The sequence below is a fragment of the Dama dama genome, chromosome 20, assembly GCF_033118175.1.
Source record: "Dama dama isolate Ldn47 chromosome 20, ASM3311817v1, whole genome shotgun sequence".
NCBI lineage: Eukaryota > Metazoa > Chordata > Mammalia > Artiodactyla > Cervidae > Dama > Dama dama.
In genome coordinates, this window is record NC_083700.1 from 88,503,828 (window position 1) to 88,527,998 (window position 24,171).

The 24,171-nt window shown below is 49.4% G+C and overlaps 1 protein-coding gene and 1 non-coding gene across 2 annotated transcripts in view; one reads left to right on the forward strand and one right to left on the reverse strand.

Moving 5' to 3' along the window:
* The window catches only part of DHCR24 (24-dehydrocholesterol reductase), a 33,065-nt gene extending 12,808 nt beyond the window's left edge, over positions 1–20,257 (forward strand). The window contains exons 3-9 of the mRNA XM_061121797.1: positions 1,569–1,674; positions 2,319–2,437; positions 3,588–3,851; positions 8,776–8,919; positions 15,513–15,710; positions 15,820–15,998; positions 17,414–20,257. Coding sequence (XP_060977780.1) covers positions 1,569–1,674; positions 2,319–2,437; positions 3,588–3,851; positions 8,776–8,919; positions 15,513–15,710; positions 15,820–15,998; positions 17,414–17,567 — 1,164 coding nt within the window. The 3' untranslated portion in view covers positions 17,568–20,257. The remainder of the gene's footprint in view (positions 1–1,568; positions 1,675–2,318; positions 2,438–3,587; positions 3,852–8,775; positions 8,920–15,512; positions 15,711–15,819; positions 15,999–17,413) is intronic.
* LOC133041841 (small nucleolar RNA SNORA8) lies at positions 937–1,083 on the reverse strand. Its single transcript, XR_009689399.1, has one exon. It is a non-coding gene; the product is annotated as a small nucleolar RNA SNORA8 (small nucleolar RNA).
* Positions 20,258–24,171: the final 3,914 nt, after the last annotated feature.

Here is a 24,171-nt window from a genome sequence, read left to right on the forward strand (position 1 = left end):
CAGCACTCTGTCCTGCAGACTCTACGCACCTGGGTCTTACCGGGCCCTCAACTCAGAGTCCACAGGACTCCCTATCCCTGTACTGCCTAACTCCTGTGGCTAGCTGGGGCAGCCACAGAACTCACCCTGTTTATTTTCTGTCTCATAGAGATCATTCATTTCATTGCCTGATGTTCACTATGTTGAAAGCTCCTATTTCATTTATTTTGTCCTTTTTTTTCCAGGCAGTAGGGTTAAACTAGTTCTTTTTGCTCCATCTTGACAGGAAGCGGAAGACCACCTGATGACATATTCATGTGTCTGGTTTTTTTTTTTTTTTTTAAGTGTAAAAGTCTGTTTGTTTTTATGGTGACACAGGCAAAATTATTTAAGTCAACAAATTTTTAAGGAATTTCACATGGTCTGATTTTTTTCTATTGCCAATCACCTTGGTTCTTCCAGTGTCTGAGTCATAATCTTCAAGATATACTTTTCAAAAATAATTTTTGCTCAACCCACAGTTTTCATGTCAGTCAGTCCACAGTTCTTTTAGTTGGGCTTCTTTGATCTCCAATGGAATGTGGATACACTTCAGAATTCCCCTACTGCAATCTTTGTGATCCAGTTTCCTCAAGCAGCTTGACTTCCCTGGTGGTTCAGACGGTAAAGCGTCTGCCTATAATGCAGGAGACCTGGGTTCGATCCCTGGGTCAGGAAGATCCCCTAGAGAAGGAAGTAGCAACCCACTCCAGTACTCTTGCCTGGAAAATCCCGTGGACGGAGAAGCCTGGTAGGCTATAGGCCATGAGGTCTCAAAGAGTCTAACACAGCTGAGTGACTTCACTTTCACTTTTCACTTTCCTCAGGCAGCTTACTTTAAGACCATGTTTAGGGTCAGAAGAGATGGATCTGCCTCGAAGGTTGTATCAAACTGAACAGTGTAAAAAATTATAGGAATACTGTATCAGTAGAAATACCAGGTCTAACATGAACAGAGCCACCTAAACCAGTGCTGCCAGATACTGAATTAATATTGTACTGTCCTTTGAACAAAAATTGTGTTTTCCAGGAGCATTTAATGACAAGGAATGATGTCACAGTATAGAATTAATTTTTTTAGAAAAAGGCAAAAAAGTCTATGTTAGTGTGTTTGTGTATATGCTGTATTAAAACAAAATAGCAATATAGATATGCATGGAAAAATATTGAAAGGAGATATAGTCAGTATTAAAATTGCTACTTGAAAGAACTAGGATTAATGATTTTTATCTTCTTTGTGTATGCTGTTTCTTCCAAATAAATGAGTATTTCTTCTTCTAGAAGAAAAATAAACTAAGTATTAAGTATAAAGATTAAATTATAAATAAATATAAAAGTATAAAAATTAAACCCTAGCAAACCCAGTGCCAGAGACCCCATTCAATGAAGTTAGAGGTTGTGGAATGCTCTAGAAACAGGCTGTAGAGGCCATACAGGGATCCCCATGTTGATTGTTTGGGAAGATCTGGGACAACACCTTCTGCAGGCAGAATCCCTCATTCAGCCTAACAGCTTCCTTGTGACCCAGGGTCTCGCTTCTGTGTCAATAGATTGTCCGAGTGGAGCCCTTGGTGACCATGGGTCAGGTGACCGCCCTGCTGACCTCCATTGGCTGGACTCTGCCTGTGTTGCCCGAGCTGGATGACCTCACAGTGGGTAAGCCCTCAGACAGCCCTAGCATCAGAGCTGAGGGACCTTGGCCCACCTTCCATCCCATCTGTGTTGGAAGTCACCCTGTCTCATCTCGCCCAGCTCCAAAGTCCGGGTGCACACTGCCTGCCAGTATGTGTCTGAAACCCTTATGTTATCAGACAGCACTTTTCAATCTCTGGTTCAAACCTGCTTCCCTATAGCGTACACCCATTGTTCCAGTTCTGCCCTGTGGAACACACAGAGCAAGTCTAGTCTCTCCTTCCACAGGATTCCAGGTCCCAGAGCCTTTTCTTCTCCAAAGAAACCCCTTCAGGTCCTTTAGCTGTTGGCAAGAGTTTCCCCCACCCAACCAACCCCCCTTTCATCAAGGTTCCTGTTGAAATGAATGTGCCTTAAGTTGGGTCTGGTCAGAGGTGGTGGTGTGTCTCCCACCCACCCCTCACCTCTAAGCAAGCCCTCACGCTCACATCTCAGCCCTTCCTCCTCTCTCCTGCTCTCCACATCCACAGAGATGGGACATCTCCCCTAAGATCTGCCAGCCCCGTTGTGCCTCCCTCATGCTGTGAGTGTCCTGGGCTCCAGTGAGGTGTCCTAGCTCTCCCCCAACCCCTCCCAGCTCTGCCTGGCTAACACACGTGTCTCTGCAGGAGGACTGATCATGGGCACAGGCATCGAGTCTTCGTCCCATAAGTATGGCTTGTTCCAGCACATCTGCACTGCCTATGAGCTGGTCTTGGCCGATGGCAGCTTTGTACGATGCACACCGGTGAGTTCAGAGGTGGGGGACGTCCCCACCAGCCTGCCCTGGGCATTAAGGACGACCCCTGGGAGGTGGCCCCACTGGGGGTGCTTCGTTTAAAGTACACCTGTCCAGTCTAGGTCTGTATTCGTGATAATAACAGATTTCTATAGCCCCTGAGGTGTGCTCAGATATTGTTATAAACGCTTTATGTATATTAAACCATGTAGTTGTTAAGCAATCTTATGAGGTGGGTACTGTTATTAGCTGGGCTTGTCTGGTGGCTCAGTGGTAAAGAATCCTCCTGCCAATGCAGGAAACACAGGTTCTGTTCCTGGGTCGGGAAGATCCCAGGAGAAGGAAATGGCAACCTATTCCAGTGTTCTTGCCGTGAACAGAAGAACCTGGTGGGCTATAGTCAATGGGGTTGCAAAAGAGTCAGACACGATTTAGTGACTAAACAACACCAACAACTATCATTAGCCACATTCTACAGATAGGAAACCAAAGCACAAAGAGGTTAATAAACTTTCCCCAAATCACAAACCCAGTAAACCCCACGTGGCTGGGATCCAGACCCTGCTTGTTGGGCTCCCGTGTCAATGCCTTTATCCATGTCACCATACTGTCTTGAAGTCAGGCCTAAGCATCAACACTCCATGCCGAGGTGAGGTGTATCGAAAAATAAGAGGGGCTGCTTTGGAGAAAAGAGGCAATTCCACTGCCCAAAGTAGGATGCAAACAGTTAAGGAGCAGGACAGGATCGAACCTTTAAATCAGCTCAGATCTCTCTGAGCATATGTGGGGGCCCCTGGGATGGGAGGAACAGTGTGATCCCTTAGAAGTAGATGTTTCCGAGAGTCACTCTGTTGACCTCACAGAGACCAGGGCAGGACTCCAGGCTTGAGAGCTCTGGTCTGAACAAGGTAGACCTCTTTGAGGATTCACACCAGTTCAGCGAGTTTCCCTGAACCCTCGCCTGGGCCCCGCCTTCTAACCTGTTTACCAGCAGAGAGGAGGCAGACGTTGGTGAATTACTTCCCTGTCCTTGACACAGGTAGTGCCAAGACAGGGATTTAGCCCAGGCCCTGGGTTCTCTGCACCCCACTGCTGACGACACGCTGTAGTACAGGGTCCAGGGGTCAGATGTTCAGCGTGTGTCCACTCCGCTTCGCAGATGGAAAACTCAGACCTGTTCTACGCTGTGCCCTGGTCCTGCGGGACTCTGGGCTTCCTGGTGGCTGCCGAGATCCGCATCATCCCCGCCCAGAGGTACATCAAGCTGCGGTTTGAGCCGGTGCGTGGCCTGGAGGCCATCTGTGACAAGTTCACCTATGAGTCCCAGCGGCCGGAGAACCACTTCGTGGAAGGGCTGCTCTACTCCCTGGAGGAGGCCGTCATCATGACGGGGGTCATGACAGATGAGGCAGAGCCCAGCAAGGTAGGGCAGAAGGAGGACGGCCAGGGCAGGCTGGGCAGGGAGCCGGATCCCTACCCTGACCCTGGCAGCCACCCTTTTCAAGGCTGCGAGCTGGGTCAGCCCACCTGGGTCAGAATCACCTGGGGTTCAGGCAGCAGCATCAGTAGTTGGCCATCTTAGGCAGTGACCAAAGCATCCGCTTCCTCTGTCCCTACCAGCTGCCAGGGACAGGCATAATCTTTGATCCTCGCAATAACCCTGTTTTATAGATGAGGCAACTGAGTTTCCAAGAGGCCATGTTAACTTCCACAAGATGACAAAGTAATTGATCTGATACTTCAGAATCCAGATTGACACTGTGTAATTTTTCTTTTAAGTTTTATTTTTTATTTTTGGCCACACCACACAGCATGCAGGATCTTAATTCCCTGACCAGGGATTGAACCTGCACCCCCTGAAGTAGAAGGGCAGAGTCTTAACCACCAGACCACCAGGGAAGTCCCTGCTGTGTATTTTTTAATAATCATTCTTTGTCCATTGAGAAAGTATTTGTGTCTGATGAGAGGCTTGGAAAGTATACAAAAGTAAAAAGAAAGGCTCCACGTATAAACATGACCCAAGCCAGCTCTTGCTAACTGTTTGAAAGGCTTATTTCCTCTCTTTTCAACATATAGATTTTTTTTAAAGCCTTTACAAAGTCATGTAACAGTGTTGAAATATATAAAGAAAAATTTAAAGTGCATGTCTTTACCCAAGCATGCACCCAGAGTAACCCCTTGTTAACACTGCACTCTTTGAGGCCTGTATATGTGCATGTGTGTGTGTGCAAACACACACTCTCGTTTTGTTCTATGATTTCCATTGTTGCCTGCAAATAATTGACCTAACTCATTGCTTCCCAATGAGTATTTATTTTGCTTAAAATGTTTTGCTCTTACAAATAAGATTACATTGAAGATTCTCTTGCATCTATCCTTGGCCTCTTGTACATGCATTTCTGTAGGAGTGAGCCCAAGAAAAGGAATTTCTGACCCAGGGGTCTGAACACATTGAGTGTTGATAAATACGACCAATGGCCCTCCACGAAAACATGTGTTTCTGTCCACTTCCAGCAATGCAGTGGTGTGTGAGAATACCTTTCTTCCACGTTCTTGCCAGTGCTGGATAGCATCACTCTTTCATTTTTGCCAATCTGATAAGGTTAAAAATAGTAGCTCGTTTTATCTTGCAGTTCTCGGGTACTTTCAACATTACCATCTCCTTGCAGTGTTTCGGTTTGTCTTCAGCTGTGCTCACTGGTATAAAATTTTTAGTTTTCTGGTTTAGTGTGATAAGCATTTCTGCACGTCAGTTACATTGCCTTCATATTTAATGACTGCAGAAACATTGCAGTGAGCAAATGCCCTGTCATCTACTAAACCACTGCCCCATAGTTGGAAATTACAGTTGCATCCAGTTTTTCATTATTTTAATTAACATAGCAGTGAACATCTTTTGTCTGTAATTTGAGTAATGTCTTAAAGTAGAATTAGTACATCAAACGATAGGCCGTCTTAAGGCTCTTATCTGTCCCTATATACTTAAAACATTTTAAAATCTAAAGGGACTCAAAAATCATCGGGTACAATTCACTCTCCAAATAAGGAATGGAGGTCCAGAGAGGGAAAGAGGCTTCTCTGAGGACACACAGCAGACCTGGGGCAGATTTAAATTTGGGTCTCTGACTCCTCGTTGGTTGTTTGTTACCCTCATGCCTGCTTCTAGAATTTATCATCATCTGCAAACTTTGATCAAGCACTATTCCCACTAGTGAGACACTAGTGAGCACTGGAGGATGAGGATCCTGGAGCAGGAACAGGACTTCGGACACCAAGCCCAAAGGCTTTGGTGCCCCCGGGCCGTAACTGCGGGAGCCCAGGTTGGGCCAAAGCCCAGGCAGTGTGTCACTCTGAATCTGAACCTAGTCACCTGGTAAGGAGGTCTCATCCAGAGGTTTTCTCTTTTGTCTGAGGCACTCCCCTGGAGACTGCCAGTGGTGATAAGCTGAGGGCAGGGACCAAGGGGAATCACATCCCACCTCCCCACCAAAAGTCATCTCTTTGATGTATTAGATGCCGCCTAAAGTTGAGATTGTGTTCAGGGGGTTGCATAGCTTTGAAAATGTTTGAACACTCTGAGCAGTTCCCTTCTTCCCCAAGAAGCCCAGGATTTTCTCCAGAGGCTTGCCCTGGTATCAGTGGCAGAGGGCCTGGGCCTAAGGCCACAGACCTTTGTAAAGTGTTCCCATGAACAAGACCCTGATTCCACATGGGAACTGGGCCGGGGGAGAATGGTGGATGCCAGAGACGTGTGCATGTGTCATCTGAGGAGCTCATCTCCCCAACATGCCTGTTCAGCAGGCTGCTCAGGAATTTGTCCCTGCGTGCCAGGCACTGCCCACCCTGTAAGGATGTGGCCCATCCACCCCGCGGACCCTGCAAGGAGGCGGCCCACACCCATTTTACAGGGGAGGCCCAGAGATAGGAAGCAGCTTGTTATCTGAGTGCGCGGGCTGGTACTGGAACACATGTGGTCTCTCAGCTGCCAGTGGGCTGCCATGTGCCCTGGGAGACAGGCACCATCCCGGGCTTCCCTGGCACAAATAGTTCCTGATGGGTCCTGAGCACCAGGAGCACCTGTGTCTAGGTATCTGCCGAGTGTTGGCTTCGTCACGCAGCTGGTGCCACGGCCTTGTATGTGGCCAGGCCCACCTGGGGTTAGGTCAGATGGCTGTGTTCTTGTTGGGTCTGACTCCTCTTTGCCTGCACAGGTGGAGGCCAGCCTATGGCGACTTCCATGCTCTAACTGACTTGAACCAACAGGCTCTTTAGCCCATTTGAGCCCAGGCTCAAAGCCTGTACTTTGTGGCCCTGTTCACTCCCTGCAGAGTGGCCTCTCAGCTGAGTGGACCTGCACACAGGGTGACACCTAGGTGGGCTGCAAGTGTTGGCTGCCAGAGATGGAGGGCACAGGTTGCCTGGCTCTGGGGTGGAAGGAACTGGCAAGGAGCTGAGGGCATTGAGAGGGGGTGGGAACTGAATACTGTGCCCCTACTGTGGGCAGTCACTGTGCTTGGCACTTTCTATATTACCTGTTTAAGTCTTTCCAACCATTTTGCCTGTAGTGAAAATGAGGCTTGGAGAGTTTAAGTAACCTGCCAGGATCAGCCTAGTGCATTAAAAGTGGAAAAAGCAAATTGGCAAACAGCAGGAACAGGGTAATCCCATTTCTATAAACCCATGTGTGTGTGTGAAAATAAAACCTAATGAACACATATTAGCTTTCAGTAGTTCCCTCTGAAGGGTGAGGCTATAGGGGTGTCTCTCTTTCAGGTTACATATTTCTGCCGTGTCTAAGGCTTTCACCAGGAGCGTGTGTTGCTTTTAGAATCAGAAAAAAAAAAAAAACCTCATAGTTGTTTTTCTGTTTTTTTCCTTAATAATGCCCACTTTCCAGAACCTTGCATTCAAGGTTCTCTGCCATCCAGCCCTGGCACTCTTTTGCAACAGGGGATGTGCTTGAGTCTTTGCCTTGCCTCTCGCCTGCCTTGTGGCCTCGGGTAGTCTCTTTAACCTTGATGATTCTTTCTCCTGGTTAGTGAGACAAGGACACCTCTTTTGTGGGAGGTTGTGGAGGAGATAATGCATGTCTACAAGGTCATGGAGGGGGTAAAAAATGAACACATTGGGTGCTGGGGCTGCCTCCCTCATGGGCATTTAGCCCATGCTAGGCTTTTTCTCCAGCAATCCTGGCCTTGCTTACTTCTTGCTTCTGTTCCTGTCTTACCCTATCCAGTGGTCCCCTCTCCTATGTGGCCTCCACTCTCTGCTTCCTCCTGTCCATTTGCTGAGCCCCAGCTGGCTGTTATCTCACCTGCTCCATAAAACTTGGGTGCCTCTCCCACCCCCAGAGAATAGGCCCAAGCGTCTGCAGTGTGTATGCATGTAATTTCGAACAGGCACAAAGATCTCCCACAAAGTATCTATTTTTAGTGCCATTTAACATGTGAAGAAACAAGCTCAGTGTCACATAGCTAGTGGGCTCCTAGGCGAGGGCCAGGCCTCAGCCACCCAACCTGTGGCCTTTCTGGGCGGCTGCCCTGCCTCTCTCTCTCTCTGAAAGCATCGACCCACAGTCCCTTTCATGGGTGAATAAGCTAAGGCCCAGAGAAGCTAAGTCACCCCAGGGCACACAGTAGGTAAAGTTCTGAACCATTTAGGACTGAAGAAGACACCAGCTAAACATAAGATTGAGGCTTGGAGACCGCGGGGCTCAGTACCAGGAAGCCCATAGCTTTACAGTGAGCTTGTCCCTCTACTGTTGGGTGTCTGTGGCGGCAGTGCCTTGGCCAGAGGATGTGGAGCTTGGTCCAGGGCAGCAGGGGAAGCATTTTGGTCAGCTAGCACTGTCAGCTGGGAGACCCAGTGGGACTGGTGACCCCCACTCAGTGTTTGTGCCAACACCGGCCTGGTGGGAGGGAAGCAGGGAGGAACGTGCCTGTGTGGACCACGGCACAGTGGCTGACCCCAGTAAACGTCAGCTTTTCAGTTCTCTCACTTCCAGTTCCAGCGACCCTGGCCTTGCTTACTTTCTTGCTTCTGTTCCTGCCTTACCCTCCCTGATGGTCCCCTCTCCAGAGGCAGCAGGCTGAGCTCTCGAGTGTCAGGAGCTCATCGTTGGGCCCTGGGCTCACCACTTAACCTCCATGAGCTTTTGCTCTCTCCGCTAGAGAAAGCCTGCCGTGCTTAACCTCATCCAGCTTTTAAGGGCCTCCAAGGTGATGAACAGACATGAAAAAGCTCTGGGGAGGCCAGGAGTGCTGAACAGAAGCCGGGTATCTCTGTTACACCCTAGTGGCCTTTGGGGCTTGTCTGCAGCCTGACAACAGTGCCCTCTGCCATTTCAGCTGAATAGCATTGGCAACTACTACAAGCCGTGGTTCTTCAAGCACGTGGAGAACTACCTGAAGACAAACCGAGAGGGCCTGGAGTACATCCCCTTGAGACACTACTACCACCGCCACACGCGCAGCATCTTCTGGGAGCTCCAGGTGAGGCTCGGATTTCCCGGTAGTCCTGGCTCCTCCCGGCCAGGCTGGGGGAAAAGAGGGACTTTGTCCTCAGGAACTGGAGCAGCCTCTCACCCAGCAGCAGAACAGTGTTTCCTTCTGTGGAAACAGAAACAGCCAGCTTCCCTTAAAGCAGCAGAGTTTCCCCGAGTACCAGCCGGAAAGTGGGTCCTCTGGCTGGGTGCTCTGAGGAACTCAGACCTGTCCCATTCTTGAGACACTGTAGCCTGGCCAAGCGGCCAGCCTCCGGCCCTGAGAAGGGCCGCAGGAAGCTATTGGTCCTGCCTAGGGCTGGGGGTAGCTGTCAGGCATGTCCTTGACTTGTGGGTAAGAATTTGCTACTGTGCCATGAGAGATGGGGAGCGGTGACATTTTAAATAGGGAGTGAGGAAAGGCCTCTCGGGAGCTGCCTTCTGAGCAGAGAACAGCGTGGGGAAGACACAGCAGGCAGAACTTGAGAGAGTGCTCCAGAGCACGGCTCCTCAGTGGGCTGGCTGGGTTGCTGTTTTCTTTTTTTTTAATTGAAGTGAAAACATAAACTTAACCATTTTAAAGTATGCAATTCAGTATATTTGGTACATTCATGATATTGTGTGTCTACTGCCTCTATCTAGTTTCAAAATATGTTCATTGCCCTGAAAGGAAGCCCTGTACCCATTAAGCAGTTACTCCCCATTTGCTTTCCCCAGACTCTGGCAACCAGTGGTCTGTGGGTTTACCTATTCTAAACATTTTATATAAATGGAATCTTGCCACACATGGCCTTTTGTGCCTGGTTTTGTTCACTAAGGCTGTTTTCAAGGTTTATCCACGCTGTAGCATGTATCAGTACATCATTCCTTTGTGTGGCTGAAAAATACCCCATTGTATGGATGAACCACAGTTTGTTTTTCCACTCGTCTACTGGTGGACATTTGAGTTGTTTCCGCCTGTTGGCTTTGTGAATAGCACTGCTATAAACATTCATGTACACAAATTTATTTGGATACTAGTTTTTGGTTTGGGGGCAGTCTATGCCTGGGAGTGGAACTGCTGGATCTGTGTGATAATTCTGTGTCTAACTTACTACGGAACTACCAGACGTTTTCACGGTGGTGAGCCATTTTACATTCCCAACAGCAGCATGCAAAGGTTCCAATATCTCTGCATTCTCACCAGCGCTTGTTGTTTTATGGTGTTTTGCTGTAGCCATCCTAGCGGGTGAGAAGTAGAATCCTGCTGTAATTTTTGGTTTGCACTTTCCAAATGACTGATGATGTTGAATATCCTTCCATGTGCCTGTTGGCCATTTGTATATTTTTTGAAGAACTATCTATTCAGATCCTTTGCCCAGTTTTAATTACATTGTTGATCTTTGTTGTTTTAAGAGTTCTGTATATATTCTGGATATTAGACCTTTATCAAATACATGATTTGCAAATATTTCCTCCCATTCTGTAGGTGGTCTTTCACTGTGTTGATAATGTCTTTTGATTTACAGAAGTTTTTGGTTTTGATGATGTCCAGTTTAGTTTTTCTTGTGTTACTCATGCTTTTAAGTGTCATATCTGTAAGAATCCATTGCTAAATCCAGTGGAGATTCAGCATTAATCATGAAGATTAATTCCTCTGTTATCTTCTAAAAGCTTTATAGTTTTAGCTCCTATATTTAGGTTCTTGATCCATTTCAAGTTTTGTATATTTGGTGAGATGTGGGGGTCCAACTCCATTTTTTTTGCATCACAGCAGGATGCAAGTTGTCACAGCAAGCCTGCATGTTTTTAAAAAACAGCAAGAAGGCCCTTTAGCTAAACCCATGGTGGAGAGTGAGGTCAAATAGCAGCTGGAGCCTAGATCATGTGTGTCCTTATAGTTCAGGGGAGGACTTTCTATTTTGCTTTGTGTGATGAGAAGGCCCGTGGAGGACTTTGTACAGAAAAATGACATGACCTGATTTTTGTTTTATTTTTTATTTATTTATTTATTTATTTTTTCAGTGGGTTTTGTCATACATTGACATGAATCAGCAATAGATTTACACGTATTCCCCATCTGATTTTTGTTTTAAAATGATAGTTTTGACAGCTGGACGGAGAGTGGCTGGGGTAGGGTGACTAGAGTGAAAGAGAAGAAGAAGGAAGGATTCTGTTGTCTGGAGTGGTAGCAGTGGAGGAGGAAAGGAGTCTCAGATCTGGGAGGTACTACAAAGATTGAACCAACTAACAGGATTTCCAACAGAGTATGACTCCAAGGTTAGGGACCCAAGCAACTGGGTGACCTGAGGTGCCATTGACTGCCATGGGCAATGGGGAGGGGCCTGGGAAGGAAAATTAGAAGTTTGGTCTGGGACATGTCAGCATGAGATGCTTCTCAGTCATCCAGGTGGGATGTCAAGTGGGCAGTTGGCACACATGTCAGATCTTCAAAGGTTGAAGGATCACATACCACTGTGGGTAGCATCAGCAGAGAGATGTTAAAGTCATGGGACTAAACAAGTGAGGGAAGTTAGAGAAGTCCCAGAGCCAAGCCCTATAGGTCAGGGGAGGAAAAACCAGCCAGGAGAGGAGAAGGCGCCATCAGTTGAAAGGAAGGAGAAACCCAGGATAACTGGCAACCTGGACAGTGTGACAAGAAGGAAGATGAACAACTGTGTCAAATGTCCCTGAGTGAGATGAGAATGAAGAACTGATCTCTGGTCACTGATGACTGTGAGTCCTGGGGCTGAAAGCCTGATGTGAAGTAAAGAGAGAACGGAGACAAGGAAATGGGGACAGTGAAAACAGAGATCTAAGAAGGATCAGTATCAGGGGAAGCAGGGAAATAGGGTGGTAGCCGGAGGGGGATGTGGGGTCGAGAGGAGACAACAGAAGGTAGAAATGACCTCATGTTGATGTGCTGGTGGTGCAGGAAAGAGGGTGTGCTTGCAGACAGAGCCTTGAGCAGGGGCAGATCCTGCACTCAGGTGGAGGGGGTGCCCACTAGAGCCTGGAGGGTCACCCCCTGGACAGTTAATGAAACAGTTGCTGTGGAGGGTGGGTGTTCTCTTCCAGTTGACTCAGTGAAATAGGAAGCAAGGATTTCAGCCAAGATGAGGGGGCGAGGGGTTGTTGAAGGACTAAGAAGAGAGGAGTTGGGAACTTGTCCCTTGGAGAGTGGGAATGAGTTGACTAGGAAAATGTCATAGGGTTGCCAGGCAACAGTGGGCCTGCCAAAGATTCCTGAGCGTGCATTTACAGAGACCGGCCCTGGTGGCTGTGGGTTTTCACACATTCAGCTGTGTGGATGGGACAGAGAATAAGGAGAAAGTTAGATTTAACCACGGTTGAGATTTTGCAGATGAGTAAGACAAGTGAGGCAGGGTTGGAGAAGCTGGGACGGGATCGTGATGAATTCGGAGCCAGCTTGGGGGAGGGGGTGGTGAGGATATGCGGGGCTGATGGGACTTACGTGCTGGCCTGGGTGCCCCTTGGGGTGAAGAGTTGATGTCAGAGCACTGGAGGGCAATAAGCAGCAGGAAGGGAGAGGTAGTGGTGGCCAGAGGACCAATGCTTGAAATTGAAACTATGGTGTTTTCCCCCAGCATCCAGTTCTGCAGGAATGAAGTCCTTAGCCCCTGCAGTCACTGACCTTCAACACACCCTGAAAGGAATTCAGGGTAAAGATCAAGAATGAGGCTGTCTGTGCTCTGGGCAAACTACCAGAACAGACCTTCACATAGTTAGAAGATATTTTGAGGAAAAAATTTTATGACCCAAAACTCTTGCATCTTCACGTACCTAGTAAAGCAATAAAACCATTAATAAGATGTCTGTTCCTTGTAACTAGAAACAACTTTGAACCAAGAGATGTGCTTGATGACAATTATTGTTTAGTCGCTAAGCCATGTCTGACTCTTTGTGACCCCATGGAGTGTAGCCCACCAGGCTCCTTCTGTCCTTGGGATTTCGCAGGCAAGAACACTGGAGTGGATAGACATTCCCTTCTCCAGGGTATCTTCCTGACCCAGGGATCAAACCTGTGTTTCCTGCATTGAAAGGCAGATTCTTTACCACTGAGCCACCGGAGAAGCCCTGGATGACATGTATCCTTCGCCAAAATCACGTACACGCTGACCTCACCTTTACCTCTTCACAACAGTTTCTCAGCACTCTCTGAGAGTGGGTCTTCTGGGCTGCTATCTCGGTGAGATACTGAATAAACTCAACTCATAGCTCTGGTGGTTTTTTTTTCTTTCCCCCCAAGTCAACAGAGGTAGTGAATATAACATCAAGAGGTCAGCAAACTTCCTTAAAGGGCCAAATAGCAAAGGCTTTAGGCTCTGAAGATCATACTTCCTGTCACAGCCGCTCAGCCCTGCCCTTGTAGCACAAGAGCAGCCCTGGGCAACGCTTGAACAAATATGTGTGGCTGTGCTCCAGTGAAACTATATATAAACACAGGCAGGGGCCCGATATAGCCAGTGGGCTGGATCCACTTGCAGAACCGATCCCGGCATGCTCTAGTTTGTCATCCTCCGCTCAGGAGCGTGATGTGAAAGTCAGTGCAGAGGCCAGGTGAAAGGGAAGATGGCTGGAGGACAAACAGGAGGATTATCAGAGGAGGCAGGTGCTAAACCATATCAGTGATAGCATCAGTACTGGAGAAAGTGGCAGTGATCTGGGCATTTGAGGGATGATGGGGGTGGAGGTAGTGGAGATGTTGCCGAGGATTTCCGGGGAAAGGAGGGACAGAGACCTGGAAGCAGTAATGAGGGACCAAGAGGAGCCCACCTCACCTCCATCTACCCCAGACGGTCATGGAGAGAAAATGATACCACATCAGAGGGCTACAGCCAGGGCCAGCCTGGTATCAGCAAAGAGCAAGGAGACAAGTAGATGGCCGAGAGAATAACTTGAGGATGGAGCGGGTGTGCTGCTGTCAGACCATGAGAGAGCACAGGAGAGGGCTTGGGAGATGGGGAACAGCGGCTGGTGGGATCAGATGAAAAGATACTGCGTGGCTGCAGCACAGCAGGGATGCTAGTAAGAGGTACCGGGAAGTCCACAGCGGCTAAGCGAAACAGGAAAGTCAGGCATGAAAGAATACGTCTGGTGGTGTCGGGTCAGTTCTAATCATGGGCAAAGTCTCTGGGCAGAACATGAGGGGACAGTGGTGAGGGGTGCAGGAGCGGGCAGCAGAGGGTTGGTTCCTCAAGGCCTGGGGAGCCCTGAGCCTCCTCCATCCCTAGTAGTCCTGCTTCAAGGAGTATCCAGGCCCAGAGCATTTGGTGGAAAGTTTTGCCAAAAGCAGAAAACTCCTAACTCCTCCTTTATCCCTGCCAAAAGCAATGTTAAGGTTGTGGGAGGTGTGAGCAGGGTATTTAAGAGACAGGAAAGGCAAGAGGAGACAGGAAAGGCAAGAGGAGCCAGCAAAGTACATGAGAGCACGTCAGAATGAGAATCACAGTAGTTACCATTAATCCCTCCTTATGTGTTAGTTCTTATGTCAAACACTTTATACCACTCTCTCCATCTTCCTGACAACCCTGGAAAGGTATATCCTGGTGTTATTTCCCTTCTACAGATGAAGAAGCTGGTTTAGGTTGTCCAAATTAACACAACTCAGTAAGGGATAGAGTATAATAGTAAAGGTTATCTATTGCTGCTTGATGAATTCACCCCACATTCTGAAGATGAAAGCAGCTGCCATCTGTTATCACACAGTTTCGAGGGTCAGAGATTGGAGAGCAATGATGTGGGTCATTCTGGCTCAGGGTTGCAGTCAAGGTGTCAGTCAGGCCGGTGTGCTAGAGTCTTTAGGAAGGTGAGAATCTGCTTTCTGGAAGGCCCCCTAAGGTGGCTGTCAATGAGAAGCGTCTGTTCATTGCCACCTAGGCTGCTCAAGTGCCTCACCACAGGGCAGCAGACTTCCTCCAGAGCAGGTGATCCAGAGAGACCACGAAGGGGTCCTCAGAGCCTTCCATGACCCAGTCTTATCATCTTGCGACTCCCTCCGTATTCTCCTGTTAGAGTGGAGTCTCCAGTCACCCAAGGTTGGGGGAGATAAGCTCCACCTCTTGAAGAAGGGAGTGGCAGAAAACTCCTGGACAGGTTTTGAAACCAGAGAGCAAGGTTTCAAAATGAGGTGTGTCTTATATTTTTTTGCTGCTAAACACTAGCCTTTACTGCCTGAAGTTAAAGGAAGAGTCTGAAAGGATGGGTGTTTTACTACCAAGATGTGCACACAGGGAGTTTATTTGGGGGAGCTCTGGTGATCCCCAACTGCGAGAGAAAATGCAAGTAGGGCTGGGCAGAGAGACAAGTTGAGGTGTGATACAGTCACAGCACAGACCTTAGCCAAGCCACAGGGAGGTCTGCGGCTGTGTGATCCTCCCGAGTTGTCTCCCTTTGATGCCAGCCCACAGATATCACAGCTCGTAAATGCCAGAGCTGGGAATCAAACCCAGAACCAGCTGGGTAAACCCTGGGTACCACCGTGCCCCTGCAGATAGGAGTGGACCCGTCCTACTTCCATGAAGCCCCCAGGAAGGTCCTGGCCCATGGGGACACTGGGCCCTGCCGGACTCCTCCTCTCCATCCCCAACCCTCGTCTTTCAGGACATCATCCCCTTCGGCAACAACCCCATCTTCCGCTACCTCTTTGGTTGGATGGTGCCTCCCAAGATCTCCCTGCTGAAGCTGACCCAGGGCGAGACGCTGCGCAAGCTGTATGAGCAGCACCACGTGGTGCAGGACATGCTGGTGCCCATGAAGTGCCTGCCGCAGGCCCTGCACACCTTCCACAACGACATCCACGTGAGCCGGCGGGGCGCGGCCGGGCGCGGGGCGGCGGCGGGGCCCGGCAGCCCTCCTCTGGCCTGCCCCTGTGGAGGGAAAAGCCCTGACCCGCCCCTCCGGCCCCCAGGTCTACCCCATCTGGCTGTGCCCATTCATCCTGCCCAGCCAGCCGGGCCTGGTGCACCCCAAGGGGGATGAGGCCGAGCTCTACGTCGACATCGGTGCCTACGGGGAGCCACGTGTGAAGCATTTTGAAGCCCGGTCCTGCATGAGGCAGTTGGAGAAGTTTGTCCGAAGTGTGCACGGGTGAGCAAGTGCCCGGAGTGTGGACAATGCCCTGGGAGGGTGCGGGGAAGGCCAAGACACCAGCTCCATGGCCAGACCCTTGGGTGCTGAACGACCCCTCAGATTCAGGAAGGGAGTTGGGACAGTCTAAGGAGGTGGAATTACAGGCGTTGTTAGCCTTCCCTTGTACCTGCATCCCCCGCCCCTCCACTGAACATCCCAACAGTACCCCAGCTGCTAGAGCCAGAAACCCAGTAGTTACCCCACTCCCCACTGCAGGGCGGGCCATGGGGTGCTTTAGACATACCCAGGGGCTCCCGCTCCAGGTTGGAAACCAAAAATGTCCTAAAACAGACTGTAGGCGAATCTCAAAATAATTATGCTGACTGAAAGAAGCCAGGAAAAAAGAGTACTGTATGGTTCTATTTATATATATATATATATATTCTATTTATATAAAATTCTGGAAAAGGCAGTTGAACCCATGGTGACAGAAGGCAGGTCTGCCTGGGATTGTGGAGGGTGATGGATGGCACCGGGGTATTTGGGCTGTGAGTATGGCTATGGCCGTTGTCTGGACTGAGGTGACTATTTCAAGGTTATAGCCATACATCAAACTTGTCAAGCTGCAGTTTTATTTTTTAATATATTAAAAAAATTTGCTTATTTTATATATTTATTTTGTTGAAGTTTACATGATGTACAGTATTGTATGTCACAGGTATACAATATAGTGATTCACAATTTTTAAAGGTCATGCTCTATTTATTTATGGGCTTCCCAGGTGGCCCTACTGGTAAAGAACCTGCCTGCTAATGTAGGAGTCATAAGAACCACAAGTTGGATCCCTGGGTTGAAAAGATCCCCTGGAGTGGGCATGGTAACCCATTCCAGTATTCTTGCCTGGAGAATCTCATGGAGAGAGGAGCCTGGAGGGCTACAGTCCATAGGGTCCCAAAGAGTTAGGCAGGACTGAAGCAACTTAGCATGAACACATGCCCTGTTTATAGTTATTATAAAATAGTGGGTCTATTCCCCGTGTTATACAATATATCCTTGTAGCTTCAAGCTGTACGCTTTCATCACGTGCAGCTTATTGAATGTCAAAAAAGGGAAAGAAAGCGGCCTGGCAAATGCATCAGGGTAGCGGACATGTGGCACACTGCATCCTTCTTACTCTTCCTCCACTACCACTTAAAGCCCTGAGCCCAGACTCCCCGTCTGCAAAATGGGGTTAAAATTCATGCCCCAGCTTCAACCACTAGCTCATTGTGGGGGCGGGGGGTGGGGGTGTCAAACAGAAATTCCCCAAAAGCTCGTCCTGCCCTGCAAAGCAGGCAGTGCATTAGGGGTAACTGGAGTTCTCTGCACCCCTTTCCCCTCCCGGGGCCTCTGTGCCCCACCCCTGAGCCCACACCCCTGTGTCTGCACTGCAGGTTCCAGATGCTGTATGCTGACTGCTACATGGACCGGGAGGAGTTCTGGGAGATGTTCGATGGCTCCCTGTACCACAGGCTGCGGAAGCAGCTAGGCTGCCAGGACGCCTTCCCTGAGGTCTATGACAAGATCTGCAAGGCTGCCAGGCACTGAGCCGGAGCCCGCCCAGGAGGAAGCACACGCGAGGGGGGATCCTGTCCCCAGGGCCAGAAGGCATCTACCCTTCACTCAAGCTTGGCTGCTCTGCCAGATCCACACTTTGAGAAAGAAACCCCTCCAGAAACACCCCCTACCCACATGGCCTTGAGGCTTGCTCCCAGCTTCCAGGGGCGGCTGGGTGGAGTGGAAAGGATGTGGGATTTGGAGTCAGACAAACCTGAATCCAGTTCAGCCACTCATTAGCTGTGTGACTCCAGGGGAATCACTGAGCCCCTCTGAGCCCGGCTCCTCATCTGTCGAAAGCAGGGGTGGGTAATGCTCCCTGCCTGCTGTGGCATCTAAGTCAAGCACCCATTGCAGTGGACGTGCTGAAGAATTGACAAATACTATTAGCACAGATTCCTGCTCAGCATGACCTCAGACTAAAGTGCTTTGGATTCAGTGGTTGAGTCCGGGAAGGCGCCACATCAGGTTACCTGGGCTCAGGTTTGGTGGAAAGGGGTGCCCTGGAGTTGCGCTGCCATCACTTGTCAGCCAGAAGAGTTGCCCCTCAGAGGGAAGGAAGGAAAGTTCCTTTCCATCGCTGGGCCCTTGGGAGGGCAACAGAGGGGGTGGGCAGGCCCAAGACGTGCTGTGCCAAAGCCAGGTCTGATTCCAAAGTTCCCTCTGTCTTCCTTGGGGATGCCCTGCTCCTTCTTCCTTCATGCTCAGGGTTGCAGGCCCACCGCAACCATTGCCCAAGTCCACTCAGAGAGGACCGTGTGCTTGTAGAAGACACTTCAGGGTGGAATCCTGTCTGGGCCTGGGGCAGGTGGGGTGAGTGGTTTTGGCTCTGAATTGAATCCACAGTACCTGGGCTCATTCTTGCCTTTCCACCCTCCGTGCTGCTTATCCGCAGAACCTGCTTCAACCTGCTGGGGTGTGTCCTCCGCTCTGCAGCGGGTCTGGGAGTGGGGCGGGTGGGACCACACCAAGCAGGAAAATGCAGCCTGTCATCCTTAGGTCTCGTGGGGATCCTCACTGTGGCGCTGAAAGAAAACAGCATCAACTTGATTTCTACAACCACTCATCCCCTCCTTTTTTTTCTTTTTTTTTCCTTCCTCTCCCCACCCCCAGCTGTAGTTAATTTTAGTGCCTTACAAATCCTAAGCTCAGAGAAAAGTTAGCTTCGTGTCTGTTCCAGAGGGAAGGAAACCTTCCCAGGCCCCTGCCCACCTATTAAAGCTTGGTTGTTTATGCAGCTCCATCTTAAGAACTATCCAGCCTCAGCTGAAAACCCAGACTCTGAGAGGGAATTACGTAAGGGAATTAAGTGAGCTGGGCCAGGCAGTGATGTTCTGGAATAGAGGAGAGCACTGGCTGGGAGCTGGGAGGCCTGGGTTTCAGTCCTGGCTGTATTCTTCACAAGCTCTGCCTCCATGGGCAAGTCATTTGTCCCTCTGAGCTGCAGTTTCCTCATCTGTCACATCCATGTACACAAGACCACCCGAGGCTCTTCTGCTTTAGAAGTGCACAGCTGTCTTAAACACCGTGATTGCGAACCCCACGATAAAGCCTCGTCCGCGTGGAAAGTCAGAGGGAAAAGTAAATGATCCAGGTGGGGGTTGTCTGCCATTTAAGATCCTTCCTTCAGCCCAAGGCCAGCTCTCATCTTTTTCAGAAAGGCACACCTGTGGCCTGTAAGGAAGTGTCATTGTTGTCACCACTGGTTGCCAGAAGCCTCCCAGAGTCACACTTTGGCTGCCGAGGCTCACTCCACCCACCCCGGGTTTGGCACACTGGTGTCTTGATGTGGTCCTGGGAGTGCCAGGCACACTCGGGGCACTCAGAAGGCAGAGGAACCACTCTTACCCATTTGGCCTCTGGAGGGGGCATAAAATCAGAAACCTCATTTTCTCGCTTGTATGCAAAGCATGTGAACTCTGGCACTAGCTCTCCCAGTGGGGCCTGTGGGCTTCTTGCTCAGCGGTAAACTGATGATCCTACTTGCTGTAGAGGAAGGGTTAACCCAAGCAAGATAAGGCCCCATCCTTTCACCAGTGGGGCCTCTGTCCCTGGGCCCCTGGGAGTGTGGCCAGAAATGCCAGCAGCCTCTTGTCCTCAGTCCTACAAACCAAAATCCTGCCCTTCACAGACCTTGCCCGGAACCTGGGGCTGGGAGGGAGGGTCTTGGGGTCACACCAGCCTCAGGGTCATGTTTTGCTTCAGTGATATCTTGCCTAGAAAGGGGCAGTCTTCCAAGCATGTCGAGCTGAGTTGCCAGCTCTTTCTTGCAGCCAGTCTTGTCACTATCCAGCCAGGTGGTGGTTTCAGGTGGAATTAAACTTGGCACATGGCGGGGTGCAGGGAGCACATGTGAAAAGTATAAGAAGAGGCCTCTCCCTTCCAGAACCCCGAGTTTCTTGGCTGCATGAAGGTTTTCTGTAAGATCCGGATTCTAGCCAGTTTCTTTGGCTGGAAGGATGCATAATTAGCTGTTACGGGAAGGGAGGGGGTGGGGAAGGGGGTGGCCGTGTATGCTGTGTGATATTTTTCTTAAATCATGGGGACCACAGAGAAAGGCATGGGTCCCCCCAGCAGGCTCTTGCAGCTGCAGGTGCTGTGCCTACTGTCCGGAACACTTCATGTCCCTGTGGCTGTGTGGCTGCTACTTCTGTAAAAATAAAAGTGTGACCTGGAAAGTAGCCTCTGTCATTTCTTGCTCTAGGGACCACGATATGGAGGCAGTCCTGGTTCAAGTGCAGGCTCTGCCCATCACTGGGCCAGTTTCCCTTTGAACCTGCATACCCAGGGCTGGATGATGGCATGGGGGAGGGGCAGGTGTATTAGGGCAGAGGGGCCAGGGTGATTTTCTTCCCCATTTTTGAATTTCTATCATTGTCACAATGATCTGGCATGGATGTTAATGATATCTGCCTATTTGCAGGGTAGAGAACAGACTACAGGGGAGAAACTGGGAAGCTAGGAGACAAGTGAGAAGAGGTTAGGTGAGGTGATGGTGACTCAAAGTGGGGCTGTGCTTTTTAAGACATCAAACATGACTGTCAGAAGCTCTGGGCCGCAGTCCTGGCTTTGTCACTGGGATGACCTGACCAATTCTGGCAAATCAGTTAATCATGTTGAGACTATTTTCTTGTCTACAGACCAGCGGAGACCACTAACTGTCCACTAAAACCCACTCCTCCCTTTGACCACACCCCTGGACTACACTTCCCAGCCTCCCTTGCCCTCAGGCCTGCCCTTGTGTTAGAGTCTCTGCAGGACAATGTGAGCTGCAGTGGGGAAGCCCTGTGTGAGGGTCTCCTGGCTCTTCTGGTACTTCGATGCTGGTGACAGCCCAGCCACGGGTGGTGGCAAAGACATGGAGAAGGAGCCTGGATCCCCTAATTGCTGTCCAGAAAACTGCCCACCAACCTAGACTTTGGCCTGGTCTGTTAGAGGAACAAGAAATAAGCTTTTACTGTAGCTGAGTCACGTCCTATTCAGGACTACTTGTTAGAACAGTTTCACTCACCCTCATTACATGAACAGATAGAAGGGTTGAGTTTAGGGCAATAAAGCTTTATGCAAATCCTAGATATATGTGATGGACATTTTCCTAAAATATATGTGATGTCAGGGTCCCATCCTATAGTTATTTGAGAGGAACTTTTAGGAAATTCTTTTTCCAGGTGTTCAGTTTCACAAATCAGGATTTGTAAATTCTCCTTGAAGGGAGATCTTTTAATGTCCTAAAAACAGATTTTGTAGTTGAAGCCTTAAATATCACCTTACATATGAATAGCATGCAACATACAATATCTTCTTTACTCCTCACAGTCCTATAACGAAAGTGGGTCAGCTTTATCCCCATTTTATGGATGAGGAAAGTGAAGCTCAGGAAAGGTCAAGTGATTTGCTTGGTGGCCACATCGAGGCTTTTTAATGAGTTAAACAAGGATACAGACTCATCATCTAGTCTTACAACAAAAAAATGCTTCAAGAGCCTCACCCAGAGCCAGCCGAGAGTAGCTCCAGGCCTAGAAACAGTGAAAGGAGACCCTAGGTTGAGCCCCGTATGTAGTGGGGAATCAGGGATCTCTGCATAAACTCAGCTCAGAAAGGAAGCCACTTAGGAATCAGCAGAGGGTTCTGCTTTGACCCAGAGCAGTTCCTTCTGCCAGGGAACCATCTTGCCTGACCATGCCCTCAGATACATGGGCCGTGTCCTGACACCATTCATGCCAGAGTTGCAACAATTGGTTCTCCAAAATTGGCTTATATAACAAAGATCACACGTGTGTGTGCACATACACATACACACTACCCAAGTTAAATGTAGACCTATTTTAAAACTATGCTTTCTAGTTATGTCCTGGTGTTAAGATGGCCTACAGGTTTCTTCCTGTGGGACAACTCTAGTTGTTGCAGGTGACCGCCTGGCATACTACGTTGTGAAAGATTGGGAGGCTTTGTTGAGGTCCGCTGCTGCTGTGGAGTCACTAAGTCATGTCTGACTCTTGCAACCCTGTGGACTGTAGCCCACCGGGTTCCTCTGTCCATGAGATTTCCTAAGCAAGAGTACTGGAGTAGTTGCCATTTCCTCCCCCAGGGCATCTTCCCAACCCAGGGATCAAACTTGCGTCTCCTGCTTGGCCAGCAAGTTCTTCACCACTGAGCCACCTGGGAAGACCTTACAAGGTCTAGGAGGTGGCATTTTCATGCTGTGGACTGAATGTTTATGTTCCCCCGCCCCACATTCCTATGTTGATGTTCTAACATAATGGAATTGGGAGATGGGACATTTGGAAGGTTAATTAGGCCATGAGGTCGGAGCCCTCATGGTAGGAGTAGTGTCCTAGGAAAACAGATGAAACAGCTGGCCCTCTCTGAGGATACAAGATGTTGATCTGCAAACCAGGAAGAGTGCTCTCATTAGATCTTCTAGCACCTTGGTCTTGGATGTCTCAGCCTCCAAAACCATGTGAAATAAATTGTTGTATAAGCTGCCCAATCTACGGTAATTTATTATAGCTGCCTGAACTGCCGATGACAGATGGTTTGAAAATAGTTGAGCCAAGGAACCCAGAAATAGCTAAATCCTTCCCTGCCCATCACACTCCTCCCCATGGGGTTCCCTAGGAAGCAGATCCAGAGGAATGATAAGGGGAAAATTGGGCATTGCAAGATGGTAGACATAAATCCATATATCTATTTATATCCATATATAGATAAAGAGATAGATTGATGATCTGCTCCCAGTTCCTGACACTGAGCTCCTAAATCTCTTGGAATGTCCTGGGTGATGAGGTGTCTTTTGTTCTAATGAGATGACTCTGGCTGGGCACCTGGATTGCTCTTGGATATGGGTGGTCACTAGAAAGACCAAGCCATGATTTGAAACTAGGAACTTCCAGCCCCTACCCCCACCACCACCACCCCCATCTTCCAGCGAGGGGAGAAGGACTGCAAATGGAGATTGATCACGCCTATGTGAGGAAACTTCTCTAAAAATCCTAGAATTATGGGGCTTTGGAGAGCTTTTGGGTTGGTGAATACACCCATGTACTAGGAGGAGGACACATTCCAACTCCACAGGAATCGAAGCTCCTGTGCTCAAGACCCTCCCAGACCTCCCCTTATGTACCTTTTCATCTGTGTCCTTCATCATATCCTTTAGCACACATGTGCTGCGCTGTGCTTAGTAGCTCAGTCATGTCCAACTCTTTGAGACTCTATGGACTGTAGCCCGCCAGGCTCCTCTGTCCGTGGGGATTCTGCAGGCAAGAATACTGGAGTGGGTTGCCATGCCCTTCTCCAGGGGATCTTTGAACCCAGGGTTCGAACCCAGATCTCCTGCATTGCAGGCAGATTCTTTACCGTCTGAGCCACCTGGGGAAGCTTAGTACACATGTGACTCTAAGTATTTCCCTGAATTCTGTGAGCCACTCTAGCAAATAATGGAAGCCAAGCAGGGGGGTGGTCTTGGGACCCTCCAATGTGTAGCCAAGTTGAAGCTGTGAGTAACAAGGGGACATACTACTTGCAGTTGGCATCTCAAGTCGGGGTGGGGGGGGGGGGCGGCAGCCTTGTGGGACTGTGCCCTTAACCCTGTGGGATCTGATGCGATCTCCATGTGGTAGCGTCAGGATTCAGTTAAATTGTAGGACACTCAGCTAGTGTCACAGAGAATCACTTGGTGTGGGAAAAATCCCACACACATCTGGTGTCAGAAGTGTGAGTGTTCTGAGTAAAGGAGGCATAGAGGAGAAAAGATTGGGTTTTTCAATGCAGGCACTGCTGCCTGAGAGCTCCCTGGTAAGTCGAGGCTTAGGCTGTCAGCTGCACAGTCAACCGGTATTGGGGTGTGCAGCGAGAGGCTGGACAGACATGGAGCTCTGTGGAGTAGCACTGCTGCTGCTGCTGCTGCTAAGTCGCCTCAGTCGTGTCCGACTCTGTGCGATCCCATAGACGGCAGCCCACCAGGCTCCACCGTCCCTGGGATTCTCCAGGCAAGAACACTGGAGTGGGCTGCCATTTCCTTCTCCAATGCATGAAAGTGAAAAGTGAAAGTGAAGTTGCTCAGTCGTGTCCAACTCAGCGACCCCATGGACTGCAG